The 15,602-nt window shown below is 43.8% G+C and overlaps 3 protein-coding genes, 2 long non-coding RNA genes and 1 pseudogene across 5 annotated transcripts; 2 read left to right on the top strand and 4 right to left on the bottom strand.

Annotated features, from left to right (window-relative positions):
• Window positions 1-971: 971 nt before the first annotated feature.
• On the bottom strand, window positions 972-3,924 carry LOC127783267 (rust resistance kinase Lr10-like). Its single transcript, XM_052310507.1, has 3 exons — window positions 3,143-3,924; window positions 2,805-2,995; window positions 972-2,211 (listed from the first exon to the last, which is right to left on the bottom strand). The coding sequence occupies exons 1-3, from the start codon at window positions 3,907-3,909 to the stop codon at window positions 1,112-1,114; spliced, it is 2,058 nt and encodes a 685-aa protein (XP_052166467.1). The 5' UTR covers window positions 3,910-3,924; the 3' UTR covers window positions 972-1,111.
• A 196-nt stretch (window positions 3,925-4,120) lies between these two features.
• On the top strand, window positions 4,121-7,842 carry LOC127783277 (rust resistance kinase Lr10-like; annotated as a pseudogene).
• On the bottom strand, window positions 4,461-8,394 carry LOC127783284 (uncharacterized). Its single transcript, XR_008019275.1, has 4 exons — window positions 8,070-8,394; window positions 7,875-7,961; window positions 4,674-4,787; window positions 4,461-4,605 (listed from the first exon to the last, which is right to left on the bottom strand). It is a non-coding gene; the product is annotated as an uncharacterized LOC127783284 (long non-coding RNA).
• Window positions 8,395-8,888: 494 nt separating this feature from the next.
• LOC127782381 (LEAF RUST 10 DISEASE-RESISTANCE LOCUS RECEPTOR-LIKE PROTEIN KINASE-like 2.4) lies at window positions 8,889-12,178 on the bottom strand. The gene is made up of 2 exons (XM_052309561.1): window positions 11,202-12,178; window positions 8,889-10,636 (listed from the first exon to the last, which is right to left on the bottom strand). Exons 1-2 carry the CDS (start codon window positions 11,986-11,988, stop codon window positions 9,528-9,530), a joined length of 1,896 nt encoding a protein of 631 aa, XP_052165521.1. The 5' UTR covers window positions 11,989-12,178; the 3' UTR covers window positions 8,889-9,527.
• A 9-nt stretch (window positions 12,179-12,187) lies between these two features.
• On the top strand, window positions 12,188-13,959 carry LOC127775937 (rust resistance kinase Lr10-like). The gene has a single exon (XM_052302260.1). It carries the CDS (start codon window positions 12,759-12,761, stop codon window positions 13,650-13,652), a length of 894 nt encoding a protein of 297 aa, XP_052158220.1. The 5' UTR covers window positions 12,188-12,758; the 3' UTR covers window positions 13,653-13,959.
• A 168-nt stretch (window positions 13,960-14,127) lies between these two features.
• On the bottom strand, window positions 14,128-14,962 carry LOC127775947 (uncharacterized). The gene is made up of 3 exons (XR_008018080.1): window positions 14,820-14,962; window positions 14,586-14,706; window positions 14,128-14,498 (listed from the first exon to the last, which is right to left on the bottom strand). It is a non-coding gene; the product is annotated as an uncharacterized LOC127775947 (long non-coding RNA).
• Between the last annotated feature and the right edge of the window lie 640 nt (window positions 14,963-15,602).

A 15,602-nucleotide genomic window follows, 5' to 3' on the forward strand; every position in this document is an offset into this window, starting at 1 on the left:
CCGGAGCACCGGCGGAGGTTGCCACGAAGGGAAGTGCGGTGCGGGGGAGTTCTCCCGTAGTGGGCTGCAATGCGGTTTAGGTGGGCCTTACTCGGCCCAAAATATTAGGCTTAGGCCCGGAGATGACCACCCGAAAAGGCTGTAGAGACAGAACGCAGTACGGCACTGGTGCACAAAATCTGACGACTCTGTTCTGTTCATCAGGTGATATGCTGTTTGGTTGTTGGTTAACTTTACCTCACTCCAATTTGTTAAAGATGTGGCAAGCTATATAAACTAGGACCAACAATTTGTTACCCGTAGGCATGGTGAAGTTAAGCTTAAAAATTAAGTGTATGACAATGTGGGCTAGTGAGCCAGGAACAAAATGTTTCACGTCTAACTTTCGGTGCAGCAAACTGTGACACAAAACAAGAGCTCCGCGTGAGGGAGAAAAGCTGTCGCAAGTTTTTCCTTAAGCAAATGCATTGATGTATGAGATGTTAAGTTGTTATATCGGATTACCATGCATCACTGATATATCGGATTACCATGCCCAGCGGTAAACACAGGCACTAGGCTGTCCAAATCGTTACATTTCCTTTCAGCAAAAGCATATGTCCGTGTCTCGGAGACTTGACCATCACTATCGGAATGAACTCTGGAGTGCTCATGCAGCACACCCACACACCACAAAAATGCACCGGCCAACAACACATTTGGCCAATGGGCCACACATATATGTGTCATAATTAACCATGGCATCGCAGTCACAACATTATGATAAACGAAATCTTCCCTCATTTGCACGGCAAAGAAATTATCCGGTCAGTCAAAGGCAATCCGCTATCCACACTGACCTCCAGAGTCCACACTCCAGGCTTGCAGTGATCCGGATGCCCCAGCAAATGACACAGAAAATTAGGAATGGATTAAGTAGCATTTTCTTCAGAAACGATTCAGTAGCACTTTCTAAGATACAACTTGTATCGTCTGTAAATATTTTTTTTAGATAAATAGTGTACAAAGAACCATTTCACTGTTTACAATCATTTCTAGCTTCTGCGTTTTACAACCTACTTACAAGCAAGCTAGCTAGCTAGCTGAGTTTGCTTCCAAGCAGACACAAGCTTTAGTACTCATCCTCCTCCGAGATTTCAGTTAGCCCAGAGGATAAATGGTAAGAACCCACCACATGTGGCACAGGCTCGTCATCACAGAAGAATGGCCTAGAAGGCAATCGCAGACCATCAACACCACCGTCAAGCATCTCAATGACCTCACTCATTGTTGGCCGATCATGAGACTTCATCTGAATGCAATGTAGCCCAACAATGCACAACTTCTTTTCCAACTCATGCATATTAAAGGCAGTGACAACCTCACCCAACTCTTGTTGAAACAGCTGATTATACACCCATGATGGATAATATGACTGGCTTGAGCTCGACATATCCGGCTTAGAGTTCCTTCGCCCTCCAACCATCTCCAACAGAAGCATTCCAAAGCTATACACGTCAGATTTGCTAGATATGGCACCAAAGCTCCGAGATATCATCTCAGGAGCAATGTAACCTATTGTTCCCCTTGCAGCGCTAACAGGCACAAAACTATTATCCCGTGGGTACAGTTTGGCGAGGCCAAAATCAGCAACTTTTGGGACGAAATTGCTGTCAAGAAGGATGTTGTGCGGCTTAATATCAAAATGTAGAATCTGCATCTCACACCCCTGATGCAAATAGTTTATTCCTCTGGCAATGCCCAATGCGATCTCGTTGAGCTTGTCCCAGGAGAATCTCATGTCATGTGAAAAGATGAACTTGTCGAGAGATCCATTAGGCATGTGCTCGTACACCAGTGCCCTCCTCATTTCCTCTGCACAAAACCCTACTAAACGAACCACATTGACATGGTGAATCCTGCCAATGGTGGAGACTTCACTGATGAACTCTTCTCCATTACAATTGTAGTTTCCCAGCACCTTGACAGCCACATGGACATCACCTGGGAGTAGAACACCTTTATATACAGAGCCATAGCCTCCTTGGCCGAGCTTCTCCCTGAAGTGCCCTGTGATTGCAGTGATGTCAGTGTAGGCATACCTCGTCGGACCAATCATCAGTTGCATCCGGAGAAACTTCTCGACTGCATCGATTATCATCCTCCTCTTCCAATATTTGTGCACCAGAAAGGTCAATACTACTAAGGGCGGCAAAATGAACCTGCAGGATACTGCATAAAAGGGAAGTTTACAGATAGTTCATTGGTATAACAAGAATGTGCTTAAACTTTAAATGGTTGGTGCCTTGATGCAGCATCTACCTAGTTGTGGTGATGCATATTTTGTAAATATATAATTCCTCAGTCACACATTAATTGTTACTGTGACACTAGCCTAATTAGCTACCAGTTAGCATTTGAGCAACATGTTATATCCAAGTAATTGCCGCTTTTGTAAAAATTTTAACAAGGGAAATATAGCTTAAAATAATGTAAAACAGAGTATGGAAAATATTGCTACGGCAACAATACACACACAAAAAAGGACATTTTAACGGGAAGAGCAATATCGAGCAGTATGAGTCGTAAAATTAAAGCACAACAACACAACGTTCAGATAAGTGTGTCTTTGCAAGCTCCAAAACAATGGCCATTGACACCAAGTACAGCAAAGCTAAGAATACAAAGAAGTTATATAATCTGAGATTGGACATGTACAATCCAGTGGTGGCTAGGAGTGATTTAATTTGGTGATGTGACGCCTTATAGGAGGTCATTTGTTTAAGCATATTGGGGTGGGGGGGGGGGGGGTGTTCTTAATTTACCAGCAATACACTTCAAAGTCCAAACGGCAATTGGTGTTCTGCGAATGAACAATTGGATAGCCATCACAGCTCTAGTTGGTCTAGAGCCTTGAGTTGCACAGTGCAAGATACCATATTCAATTAACGAAACTAGCTCAATCCTATACTTGTTGCGTTCACTAGACTTGGGTTGGTCACCGTCACGGATGTCTCTGCAGAGTACACACAATATGAATTTAAGATGCATGCATCCAGCAGTTATTGCATGGGCAGTTATAAGAGAAGGCTATATATATGTTAGTTAAATTGAGAAATAGTACTGTGATGATTTTCACAAATGATCGATGTTGAAAACTTACTGGAGTAACCCTGCCATGCACTCTTTGAAACTGGAGTACAGACTAATTGTGTATGGAAACGAGATGGCAAATCCACCTCTCATTAGTTTGACGACATCCGCATAGCTTACATTCGGATCTAACCAGGTACTCGCCACAGGAGTCATTGCCAGGTACCCACAGGAAGGCTCGAGGTTCTCCATATAATCAGAGCGCTCGCCAGTTAGCACGTAAACGAATGAGCTGCTGTTGCTTAGGCAAGCGACAGGACTGTACATCCCATTGTTTGTTACTTCCCGCGAACAAGTCACAAAGACAACGGAAGAACTCCTATAAGGCATCAATTCGACTAGGATGCTGTTGCGTGAGTCTTCTCTAAGCTGCTCGTAAACTAGTTGGTAAGGATCAAAAACACGATTCCAGCGAGGGAGAGGGCAATTGTTACTTGAATCGGAGACGATGTTGGCGTCGATGACCCAGAAGGTAGAATTCGTGTAGTTGATGTCTGTCACAAGGTATGCCCCGTTGTCGATCAGAATCGTGGCCGCCACCTCGTCGTCGGTGCAGGTCAGCTCGTACGACGCAACACCGCACTCCGGCGGGTCACCTCGCCGGCGGAACGGGTACGACACGTCCCTGAGATGGCCGCAGGTGAACGTAGGACACGCAGGCTGAATCTGATGATGCCGCCGCCCACCTGCATCCGGCACAAGAACTGCAAGCACACACATGACAGAAATGAGGACTTGCAGCACAGTTGAGCGACCGAACGAACCAGGAATCGCCATGGTAGCTACTTCACAGAGCTTCATACTAGTGCTTGGTAGCTTAATAGAAAGCAAAGCAACCCACCTTGGGCCTAATGACTGTGATGCTGTTGACTTGGAAGTCCTTGTTAACCAGAGATAATTAAGTTACATTCAAGAGACTATAATTACCCATCACCAAGCCTTATCTCAGATAGCAGAGAGTTTCGTGCAGTTATTGACATTCCTGCAATAGTTCAAACAAGATTAATTGTAGAAAATGAAGGCGTACGCGGAGTAGAATGGTCTCCAAAACTCGCATACAATTCCAAAGCAATAGAACGTATGAATCGCACAGGTTTTTATCAGCAGCTGGAATTTCTGCCCACACACGCAGCAATCATGACGCAGCTGGAATTTCTGCATAAATCCCAGCTTTTCATAGCCACAGCTTTCTTTTCATCCGCCTTCATCTCCATTACACTCCATGGACTTGCTAAAGCTTCTCTTTACAGTACTCCTACTCTCTCTTCTCAACTACGAATCATATGTCGCTGCAGCATTGGAGGATGATGAAGATTTCTTCAAGACCTGTTCATCACAGAGGTGCAGCAAGCACGGACCAGAGATCAGGTTCCCTTTCCGGCTCTCAACACAACTTTCATCATGCGGCGCACCCGGCATGCACTTGTCATGCTCTGGACAGGACACCATCCTCAATCACCCAGTTCTTGGTCCCTGCAAAGTAACCGAGATAAGTTACAGTTATGCTACCATGAACGTCATCCCACCTGTAGATTCCCCACCTCACTGCCCACTTCAGAAGCTCATGTCGAAAAACCAATCAACTTCTGTGTACAAACCCCAAGGTCCTCAACCGCACGGAGCTAGCCTTGTGGTTTGTTCAAAAGATCCCATACCTGCAAATCAATACAACATAGTTGGCCCAATATCTTGCCTAAGCCACAATAACAACCAGTTCTGGTATTTGGCAGATCCCTATAGATACATGCATGTTCTTCCCTTGGGCTGCACAGTTGTTTCTAAAGGCATCCCGATGCCCTATAGTTTTGATAAAAGAGGGAGAATAAACTGGGGCACATCAAACTTCAAGGAAACAGCAAATAGAGTTATCACCGATGGTGAGACAGTATTCATGTGGTACTCTACTAACATTACTAGTATTTGCCAACAATGTGAAGATGAAGGCCGACCCTGTGGTTTCAGTTCACAAAGTGGTCAAGCATTCTGCCATCATCATGGTATTTTTATCTTTTGGAAGCAGAAACCCCATATCATTATGATCACTTGTTTCATTTTGGAATAGCATTCAATATTTATTTTTTCTAATTCTCAATACATCAGTTATCCAATCTTTTATATTCTAATACAGTCATTTCAAACTCAATAGTACAAGATTTTAACCTCCAATTAAACTGTTTAACAAAAGTGAAGATGAACTGTGAATCACTAGATTGCTAGCTTGGATAAAACATTTTCACTTTTCACATCCATAAATGTCCTAACAGAAGCTCCTGCAAAGAGATGACGGTGTCTAAATTTTACAGCAACTGTCAATTGTTTGTAAAACTCTAACAGAAAATATTAATATAGGATTATTTGCACATAGCGTCTTTGTTAAAGTCTAGGTTAGTAGATCAGGAAGATGATCTCACAATTCTTTAGGCTTAAGCTAGGTTTGATCCAAATAACAGGTCATTGGTAATTACAAAAATATTTTTCCCTTTTCCTTTCGCTCCAAACCAATGTAACTGTCCAAAATAGTGCTGCGCTGTACACAGATGAAGGTGCACTAATGAAAACTCACAAACTGTACAGTGGTAAATATAAGTATTAACACTCATAAATGTATATATGATATAACCCTGTTTTCTGTATTTCAGCAAAAAGAAAAGAAAAGAAAAACATCTGTATAATCCATTTGACGGACCTGAATTTATGTGATAATTCCAATAATTTGTAAGACAAGCTGAAAGTTAATACTTCTACAGTAAGGAAAAAATAATGTACCAGTATCATATAGACTATGAGCAGAGAGATTATACAGTGCTAACAGAGTAGAGTCCAGAACATTTTTGCTTCGCAGTGATCTGTGAGATCATTATATTAGATATTTCCATCCTTCTGGATAATTTAAATTAAAGCATTTTCCTTTTATAGTTGGTTAAGATAAGAATCCTCCCACCCACCCTATTCCCTTTTATGACTATACCCATGCAGGTTCTAAAATTCTATGCAGCAAGCCATATAAAAATCTTGAATCAGATTTTTATTTTTCAAAAAAATATTATCCATTGTATATACAAATCATGGGAATAATAATTCTCTTTCTTTCTATATGCAGGAGTGCAGGTCACCCTTGTTGCAGGTAAGGAAATAACTCAATCTTTTGTCCATTCTGCATGAAATTTCAATTAAATGCCACCCAATTATAAACTTTCAACAAAGAGAGTTTCTATATTTTCTAACCCAAATAAGAGATGACATGATAATCTTAAAAATACAATAAACGCACATCTGGAAAATAAATTATGGAATCATGTTCTCTCCAAATGCAGCTAACAACTTTCATTTTTTAATCAGCTACATCATCTGTAGCCACATTTGTAATTCTTTCATTAGTTGTGGCCACTGCGCTCTACATTTCCTTAAAGTCAAGGTACGACAAAGAGATACATTTGAAAGTTGAAATGTTTCTCAAGACATATGGCACATCCAAACCCACGAGGTACACTTTCTCCGATGTTAAGAAAATGGCGAGACGGTTCAAGAACAAATTAGGCCATGGTGGATTTGGAAGTGTCTATAAAGGCGAGCTACCAAATGGAGTTCCTGTGGCAGTCAAGATGCTAGAAAACTCCTTAGGAGAGGGAGAAGAGTTCATCAACGAAGTTGCGACCATTGGGAGAATTCACCATGCAAACATCGTCCGTCTCCTAGGATTTTGCTCTGAAGGAACACAACGGGCTTTAATATATGAATTCATGCCCAATGAATCGTTGGAGAAATATATATTCTCAAATGGTTCTAATATTTCAAGAGAATTCCTAGTACCAGAGAAAATGCTAGATATTGCTTTAGGCATCGCCCGAGGAATGGAGTACTTGCACCAAGGGTGCAATCAGCGCATTCTCCATTTTGACATCAAGCCTCACAACATACTGCTGGATTACAGCTTCAATCCAAAGATTTCAGACTTTGGGCTTGCAAAGCTGTGTGCAAGAGATCAAAGCATTGTCACATTAACAGCAGCAAGGGGCACGATGGGCTATATTGCACCGGAACTATATTCTCGGAGTTTTGGAGCAATATCATACAAGTCGGATGTCTACAGTTTTGGCATGCTGGTGTTGGAAATGGTGAGTGGGAGGAGGAACTCAGACCCAACCATTGAGAACCAAAATGAGTTCTACTTTCCTGAGTGGATATATGAGAGAGTAATAACTGGGCAGGATCTGGTGCTTACCATGGAGACAACACAAGGGGAGAAAGAAACGGTGAGACAGCTAGCCATTGTAGCGTTATGGTGCATTCAGTGGAACCCAAAAAGCCGGCCCTCGATGACAAAGGTGGTAAACATGTTAACGGGGAGGCTGCAGAATCTACAGGTGCCGCCTAAGCCCTTTATTTCCTCTGAAAATCATCTTGTGATGTAGGTCATGGAGAAGGCATCCGCATGGGTTGGTCCATGTATGAGAGATATGCTTAATCCATGTATTGTTGAATATTCTTACTGGGATATAGTACTAGCATGTGGACAAGGAAGAAAAAACAAGACTTCTGAGGTTAGAAGAAAAGCTGCTTCTATATTGAATGAGGTTAATTATTCAAATATATTGGCAATCGAAACGATCATATGATCACAATGTATTATGCAATTCTAAGAGTCAGCAATATATCCAGTGGATTTGATTTGCAGTGCAATATACTAGTAATAGTTGAAAGAAGATAACTTATTACCTAATTTTGTTGCGTCAAAAAATTACCTAATTTTGCAATTGCTAGTCCACAAAAGGTCCTCGCTGAACACTACGATGTTATTTTCTTATTCATCCCATCCCCACAAGAGGATTCTGCAGCACATGAAAGTAATAATGGCATGTTTACTCCTGATACTCTTCATAATTCAGAATAGATTAAAAAAAAGGAAAAAATAACAAAAGCAGCAGAACAAAGGTTACCCAGGCAGCGAGATTCCGCGGGAGGCTCCCCACGGTGTAGAACGCGGGAGGCGGAGGTGTTGTGATGGAACTTGGCGCCGGGCTTGGTAGAGATTGGACAGGTCGCTGCCGTCAGCGGCGCCACCATTGAGGATCTGAGGACACACGGCTGCAACAACGGACAACGATAAGGGCGAGGGCGAGGCATGGTAGCAAAACTACCGGGAGGAAGCGGTTTACTCATCTGCCAACGGAGAGGACGAGCGGCGGCGGAGGCGTAGGCAGGCCGCTGCCGCCGGAATGCCGGATTAACCGGAGCGCGCCGGCGGGGAGGGTGATGCGAATGCGATGCGGCGGAGGAAGGGGAAGGGGAATCACTCACGTTCCGGGCCGATACCGTTCTTCTGGGCCGACAGCTTCAGGCCCACAATGTTTCAGCCCACTAAAGCTGTAAGGCCAGAAGAAGACGCCGCGGGGACAGGCCCGCAATGCATGCATGCAAGGCCTTCTCCTATGGTGGGCTGCATTGCAGTTTATGTGGGCCTTACTGATCTCCTCTTACAAAAGGATTCGGCCCACCCGCAAGCTTAATCAGGCACGACCGGTCATTCCATTACCGAGGGCCTTCATCCAGCCACTATCATCAAAACGCAGCGATGATAGATACCATATCTAATTTTATTTTATTTTATTTTTTGCACAGAAATGCATAAATAGATCGAAAGGTAACATCACATCTCAAGTCATCAACGTACTGATAGTGGAGGAGGCTTGCAGCTCTATACCTGTGCCGCTGTGCGTGCTATGCTTTCCTCCTGCGGTCAGACATACATAAACAGGTGTCTCAGACATGAATATATTGGATATTTGGATTACAGCTCCCAGCGGAAACAAAAGGCACTACTAGGCTGTCCAAATCGTGGCATTTCCTTTCAGCAAAAACAGCTCCATATATCTCTGGGTCTCGGAGACTTGATCATCAGTATCGGATCGGAATGAGCTCTGGCGTGCTCATGCAGCACACACACCACAGAAATGCACCGGCCAACAACACATTTGGCCAATGGCCACACATAACGATGGCATCTCAATCACAAAGTTATGATAAACGAAAGCTTCCCCCTAGTTCACGGCAAAGAAATTACCCGGTCAGTCAAAGGCAATCAGCTGTCTCCTGCCGCTATCCACACTTAACCTCTGGAGTCAACACCTCCAGCTCCAGGGCTGTGTTGATCCGAATGTCGCAGCAAAGCAGAGAACAAATTAGGAATGGATTAAGTAGCACCTTTTTTCAGCTATCATTCAGTAGCACTTTCTATAACATATAGCTTCTTTCGTTTGTAAACAAACAAATAAGTGTACAAGAAATATATCACTAGTTCTAAGAAAAAGAAATATATCACTGTTTACAATTATTTCTAGCTTCAGCATTTTACAAGCAAGCTACTAGCTGATTTGGCATCAAAACATGCACAAGTTTCACTCATCCTCCGCTAAGATTTCACTTAGCTCGGAGGAGAATTGGTGAGAATTCACCGCAAGTGACACGGGTTCATCATCACAGAAGAATGGTCTTGGAGGCATCTGCAGGCCAACAACGCCACCTTCAAGCATCTCTATGACCTCGCTCATCGTCAGCCGATCGTGAGATTTCATCTGGATGCAACGCAGCCCGATTATGCACAGCTTCCTCTCAAGCTCATGCATGTTAGCAACAGTACCAGCAGGTATCTCACCAACACCTACTTGCTGCTCAGTTAGTTGGTCATACACCCAAGATGGGAAGTAGGTCTGATTTGAGTTCTCTGCATACATATCTGAGTTTCTTCTTCCTCCAGCCATCTCCAGTAGCAACATTCCAAAGCTATAGACATCGGATTTGCTCGATATGATGCCGAAGCTTCGAGATATCATTTCAGGAGCAATATAACCTATTGTTCCCCGTAGAGCACTGAGCGGCACAAAACTTTGGTCCCTGGGGCACAATTTGGCAAGGCCGAAATCAGCAACCTTTGGAACAAAGTTGTCATCAAGAAGGATATTGTGTGGCTTGATGTCAAAGTGGAGTATCTGCATATCGCAACCCTGATGAAGGTAGTTGATCCCCCTAGCAATGCCCAAAGCAATTTCATTGAGCTTATCCCATGAGAAACTTCTTTCAGATGAGAAAATGTACTTGTCCAACGATCCCCGTGGCATGTACTCATAGACAAGCGCCCTCCTTATTTCCTCTGAACAAAAACCAACAAGATGAACTACATTGATGTGGTGGATCCTACCGATGGTGGAGACCTCACTGATAAACTCTTCGCCATTGCAGTTAGAGTTTCCTAGCACCTTCACAGCCACGTGAGCATTGCCTGGAAGGACAACACCTTTGTATACAGAGCCATAACCTCCTTGGCCGAGCTTCTCCCTGAAGTGACCTGTGATTGCAATGAGGTCGGTGTAGGCATACCTTGTTGGACCAATGACTAATTGCATCCGGAGGAACTTCTCTACCGCGTCAGTTGTTATCCTTATCTTCCAGAACTTGCGTGCTAAGAAGGTTAATATCACCAGGGGCGCCAAAATGAACCTGCAAAATACTGCATAAAAAATAACTTTATATTTAACACATACTATACATTGCTCTAGGGAGAATGTGCTTATTAAAGTTTAAAAGTTTCCACGATGCAAGTGAATTTAGCACTGTGGCCGGCGCACTGCGAGATGCGTACAGAAATAATTGTAGTAATGAGGATTATTTGTACTTAAGTATACATGGTTCTTTACCAGCAATCCACTTCAAAGTCCACATGGCCAGTGGTATTACTCCCACGTTCAGTTGGACAACTGGATGAGGAAGCAGGCAACCCCAGAAATGATAGTCAAATATCACAGTGTAGAAAATCCTGAAAGACGTTGGTTGTTCCTCTTGGACGATATTTCTGCAGAGACAATATAATGTAAAGCGTAAAAAAAAACAATATAATGTAAAATGAACTTAAGATGCCCCGAGCAGTTTCTGAGCAGATAAGCAAGAGAAATCCATGCATATATAAAAAATCGACTGGTACCGAGAGAAATAATGAAACCACATGCAGGATGTCGCAAACTCACTGGAATGATTGTGCTATGCACTGTTTGATTTTGGAGGAATAGATTAAGAAATAACTTGTGTACGGAAACCACCTCTCATTAGTTTGACAACATCGATGTAGCTTGCATTCTCTAGCACCAGTGGGCGGTCGCCGGCATCCAGAGGAGTCATGGCCAGGTACCCACAGGAAGGCTCGAGACTCCCAATAAGATTAGAGTTCATGCCAGTTAGCACATAGACGAAGGAGCTGTTGGTGCTCATGCAAGCAACAGGCCTGTACTTGCCATTGTTCCTCATTTCCTGCGAACATGTCACAAAAGTAGCTCTAGTGCTCCGATAAGGTGGCATCAGTTCAGCTTGGATGCTGCGGCGGCGGGAGTCTTCTCCATGCCGCTCGTATAACATTTGGTCGTAGTAACCAAAATCACGATTCCAGCGAGGAAGAGGGCAATTGTTACGTGAATCCGAGATGTTGGCGTCCACGACCCACAAGGTAGAATCCTTGTAGTTGATGTCCGTCACAAGGTACGTTCCGTTGTCGATCTGAATCGTAGCCGCCTTGTCATTGGTACAAGACAGCTCGTACGACGCAACGCCGCATTCCGGCGGGTCACCTAGCCGGCGGAACGGTGGCGACACTTCGCTGAGATGGCCGCAGGTGAATGGAGGGCACGCAGGGCGGTGATGCCGCCGCCCGTCCGCATCTGGAACAAGAACTGCAAGCACACACAGGAGAGAAATAAAGACTTGCAGCGCAATTGGGCAACAGAACGAACCAGGAATCACCATGGCAGCTGCAGCTACTACTAGTTCGAAGAGCTGAAGCCAGATGGATGAATCACACTCACAGCAATTCATTAGATAGTACTAGCAAGTAACAAAGCTATATGTTCAGCTTGGGCCTACATGACTGTGACGCTGTTGACTTAATTTGAAGTCCTTATGGAAAGATAGACAAGTTACATTCAGAGCTATCTACTTCGTTCTAAAATAAATTAATCAAGTACGAAATGTAATATATCCTACTAAAATCAATCTAGATATGTAGTATGGGATGTTACATATCCTGGTATAATAAATCTAGACATGTAGCTGTTCAGATTCATTTTCCTAGGACATATCACATCCCGTACTATATTAACTTAGTTTAGGACAAAGGAAGTAACTCTAATTACCCATCACTAGTCACTCTGCTACTGCAAGCCATGCCAGATTCACCCGTTGATTTCAGTATCAACACACAAAAAGTGAGTTTCATGTAATTACAACTGCACAAGTTTGTTGGAATAGTAGTAGAGATAAAATTAATTACAGAAAATGTACGCATACGAGGGTTAGAATCTAAGACTGGTCACCCTAAAAAAGAAAAAGAATCTAAGACTGATCTCAAAAACTCGCATACATTTTTCCAAGCAATAGAAAACGGCAGAAGTTCCACTGGCAGTTGGAATCCCTGCTTAGAAATGCAGATCTTGACAAGCACAGCATAAATGCTCGCTAGAGATTATAGCAAATACGGAGTAATTAAGTCATTTTTTTTATAGGCACAGTGTTCTCTGCATATACTGTCCATCTCCATCTGCTACTTAAGGAACGAGATTTGAAAGTCGAAATGTTTCTCAAAACATATGGCGCATCCAAACCCACACGGTACACTTTCTCCGAAGTTAAAAAAAATAGCAAGACGGTTCAAGGACAAATTAGACTATGGTGGATTTGGAAGTGTCTATAAAGGTGAGCTACCAAACAGGGTTCTTGTGGCAGTCAAGATGCTAGAAAACTCCATAGGAGAGGGAGAAGAGTTCATCAATGAAGTTGCCACCATTGGGAGAATTCACCATGCAAATATTGTCCGCCTCCTAGGCTTTTGCTCTGATGGAACAAGATGGGTTTTAATTTATGAATTTATGCCCAATGAATCATTGGAGAAATATATATTTCAAATTGATTCTAATGTTTCAAGACAATTCCTGATACCAAAGAAAATGCTAGATATTTCTTTAGGTGTCGCCCGAGGAATGGAGTACCTGCACCAAGGGTGCAATCAGCGCATTCTCCATTTTGACATCAAGTCTCGCAACATACTGTTGGACTACAGTTTCAATCCAAAGATTTCAGATTTTGGGCTTGCCAAGCTATGTGCAAGAGATCAAAGCATTGTCACATTAACTGCAGCAAGAGGAACAATGGGCTATATTGCACCAGAACTATATTCTCGGAATTTTGGAGCAATTTCGTATAAGTCGGATGTCTACAGCTTTGGCATGTTGGTGTTAGAAATGGTGAGTGGGAGGAGGAACACAGACCCAACCGTTGAGAACCAAAATGAGTTCTACTTTCCTGAGTGGATATATGAGAGAGTTATCAATGGGCAGGACCTGGTGCTTACCATGGAGACAACACAAGGGGAGAAAGAAATGGTGAGACAACTAGCTATTGTAGCGTTATGGTGCATTCAGTGTAACCCAAAAAAACGGCCCTCAATGACAAAGGTGGTAAACATGTTAACAGGGAGGTTGTAGAATCTGCAGGTGCCCCCTAAGCCCTTTATATCGTCTCAAAATCAACTTATGATTTAGATCATGGAGACCGCATCACCCTGATTTGGAGATCAGCAAAGCATGGAGCTTGGCTGGCATGCCAATGGGAGAGCAAGTCTAAGTGGCCTCTCTTCATCATTGGTCATTTTCCATCCTTTTGTGAGAAATCGCTTTGTGTATTGCTTCGGCCTTTTTTGGCGTTCTGTAAACTCTGCTATGAAATCTTAATACAAATGATGCAGACTGCTTATGCACATATAAAAGTTTATTTTGGGGTTTTTTCATCGAAGTTTATTTTCCAACCTTTGCTTTTAGATCGTTAAGAACACGTATATAATCAAGCTGGAACCCCCCGCCGCTTTCTTTTGTTTCTGTTTGTAAGACTCTTTGTATGGACCTTTATGCTTTCAAGTAAAGCTCGCGCTCCGCCTTTTCTCTACAAAAGAACACGTATATAACAGTTTTATTCACAAATTATTTTTCATTTTCAAATATGTCGTTTGGCTTATTCCCCGAATAAGCGAAACGATGGGGACCTATGTTTGATTATTAAACTAAACTAGGCAACTGGGTTTATGATATATCACCATGTACTCATGTAATTCTGATAGCTAGAAAACATATGTCAATGGTTTTTATTTGCAATATAATAATAGATGGAAGATGACAACTAAATTACCTTATTCCATCGTTGCTGCTAGTCCACAAATCATCCTTGCTGAACACCACAACAAAGGTGTGGTATTTGCTCTCCTATCCCTTCAGCACAAGAGATCGATCCCGCAGCGTAACTAATCATGCCATATTTACTCCCAGTACTGCATTTTCCTTTTAAGAGAAAAAAAAATGTTGCATCATCAACAAGACAAAAAATAAAAATAACAAAGGGAGGAAGCTAAGAAAAGGGATTATTACCAAGGCAGCGAGGCTCTAGATGGACATGGACTAATAATGTGGGAGACGGAGGTGGTGTGAGCGACTTGAGAAGACGATACCATCGAAGGCATCGGGCTTATAGATTCGACCGGATCTTTACCTGCCGTCAGCGCCACCATTGTAAGACACGGTAGCAATAACAGATGGCGCCATGGCGGTACAAGCGACGGCGAGGCTTGGTCTCGCATATACCGGGAGGAAACGGCACCTTACCCATCTGTCGACGGAGGCGAAAAGCGGCGGCGGAGGCAGCATTAACCGGAGCTCTCGCCGGGAAGAGTGGTGGGGAACGGAGGAAGGAGGAGGGGCTTTTTTTTTTTTCCTTTTCTTTTCTTTCCTTTTTTTTAGACTGAAGGGGAGAAGGAGAAAATTGTGATTTTGCTATCACAAAAGGATGGTTTCGCTGGAATGCTATCCCTTCAAAGTAATTCATTAAAATGCTAACCTAAACTAAGGGGTGTTCACTAAAATGCTATTTTAGGTCTTTTTGATTGCTAGAAATGATTTTGCTCTATTTTAATTTTTGTTATGACCAAAATACCCTTGTCTCTTTATCGGCATCGGCAGCGGCACACCCGTTCGTGCCTCTGCATCGGCTCCAGCGCCGGCACCGGTCCCCACCACTCCCCCCACCTGCTCCTCCCCACCCTCCTCCCCCAGTCCACTCGCGCCATCGCCTCCATTCGCGTCCGCCGCCGCCGCCACCCCTCAGTCGCGCCCCCCACCCATGCCTCCCCCTCATGGCTCCCCCTCACCAACGACACGGCGGTAGCCTCCCTAGCCTCGACAGCGGACAACGACGTTGCGCGCTGGGCCGCCGCTGCCCTGGGCAGCGGGTTCGGAGCTGGGTGCGAGTCGCCGCCAATGGCCGGCAGCGCGGGCGTCGGCAGGGAGGCCATGGGGAAGGAGATGGTGGCGCCGCTCCACCACCATCTCCACCATCGAGCTCCGGAAGTCGGCGTACGGGTTGTGCGACCGCTTCACCACCACCATGCC

Source organism: Oryza glaberrima, chromosome 1 (assembly GCF_000147395.1).
Source record: "Oryza glaberrima chromosome 1, OglaRS2, whole genome shotgun sequence".
In the NCBI taxonomy this organism is placed as follows: Eukaryota; Viridiplantae; Streptophyta; class Magnoliopsida; order Poales; family Poaceae; genus Oryza; species Oryza glaberrima.

Coding starts and splice junctions, on each gene's coding strand:
- LOC127775937 (XM_052302260.1), top strand. CDS start 12,759: ATGGCGCATCCAAACCCACACGGTACACTTTCTCCGAAGTTAAAAAAA.
- LOC127782381 (XM_052309561.1), bottom strand. CDS start 11,988: ATGAATTGCTGTGAGTGTGATTCATCCATCTGGCTTCAGCTCTTCGAA. Junction 10,637..11,201: donor TGGTTTCCGTACACAAGTTA/TTTCTTAATCTA, acceptor TTTTTTATGCAG/TATTTTGCAGGTTCATTTTG.
- LOC127783267 (XM_052310507.1), bottom strand. CDS start 3,909: ATGGCGATTCCTGGTTCGTTCGGTCGCTCAACTGTGCTGCAAGTCCTC. Junction 2,996..3,142: donor TGCATGGCAGGGTTACTCCA/GTAAGTTTTCAA, acceptor TGTACTCTGCAG/AGACATCCGTGACGGTGACC. Junction 2,212..2,804: donor GACTTTGAAGTGTATTGCTG/GTAAATTAAGAA, acceptor CCTTTTATGCAG/TATCCTGCAGGTTCATTTTG.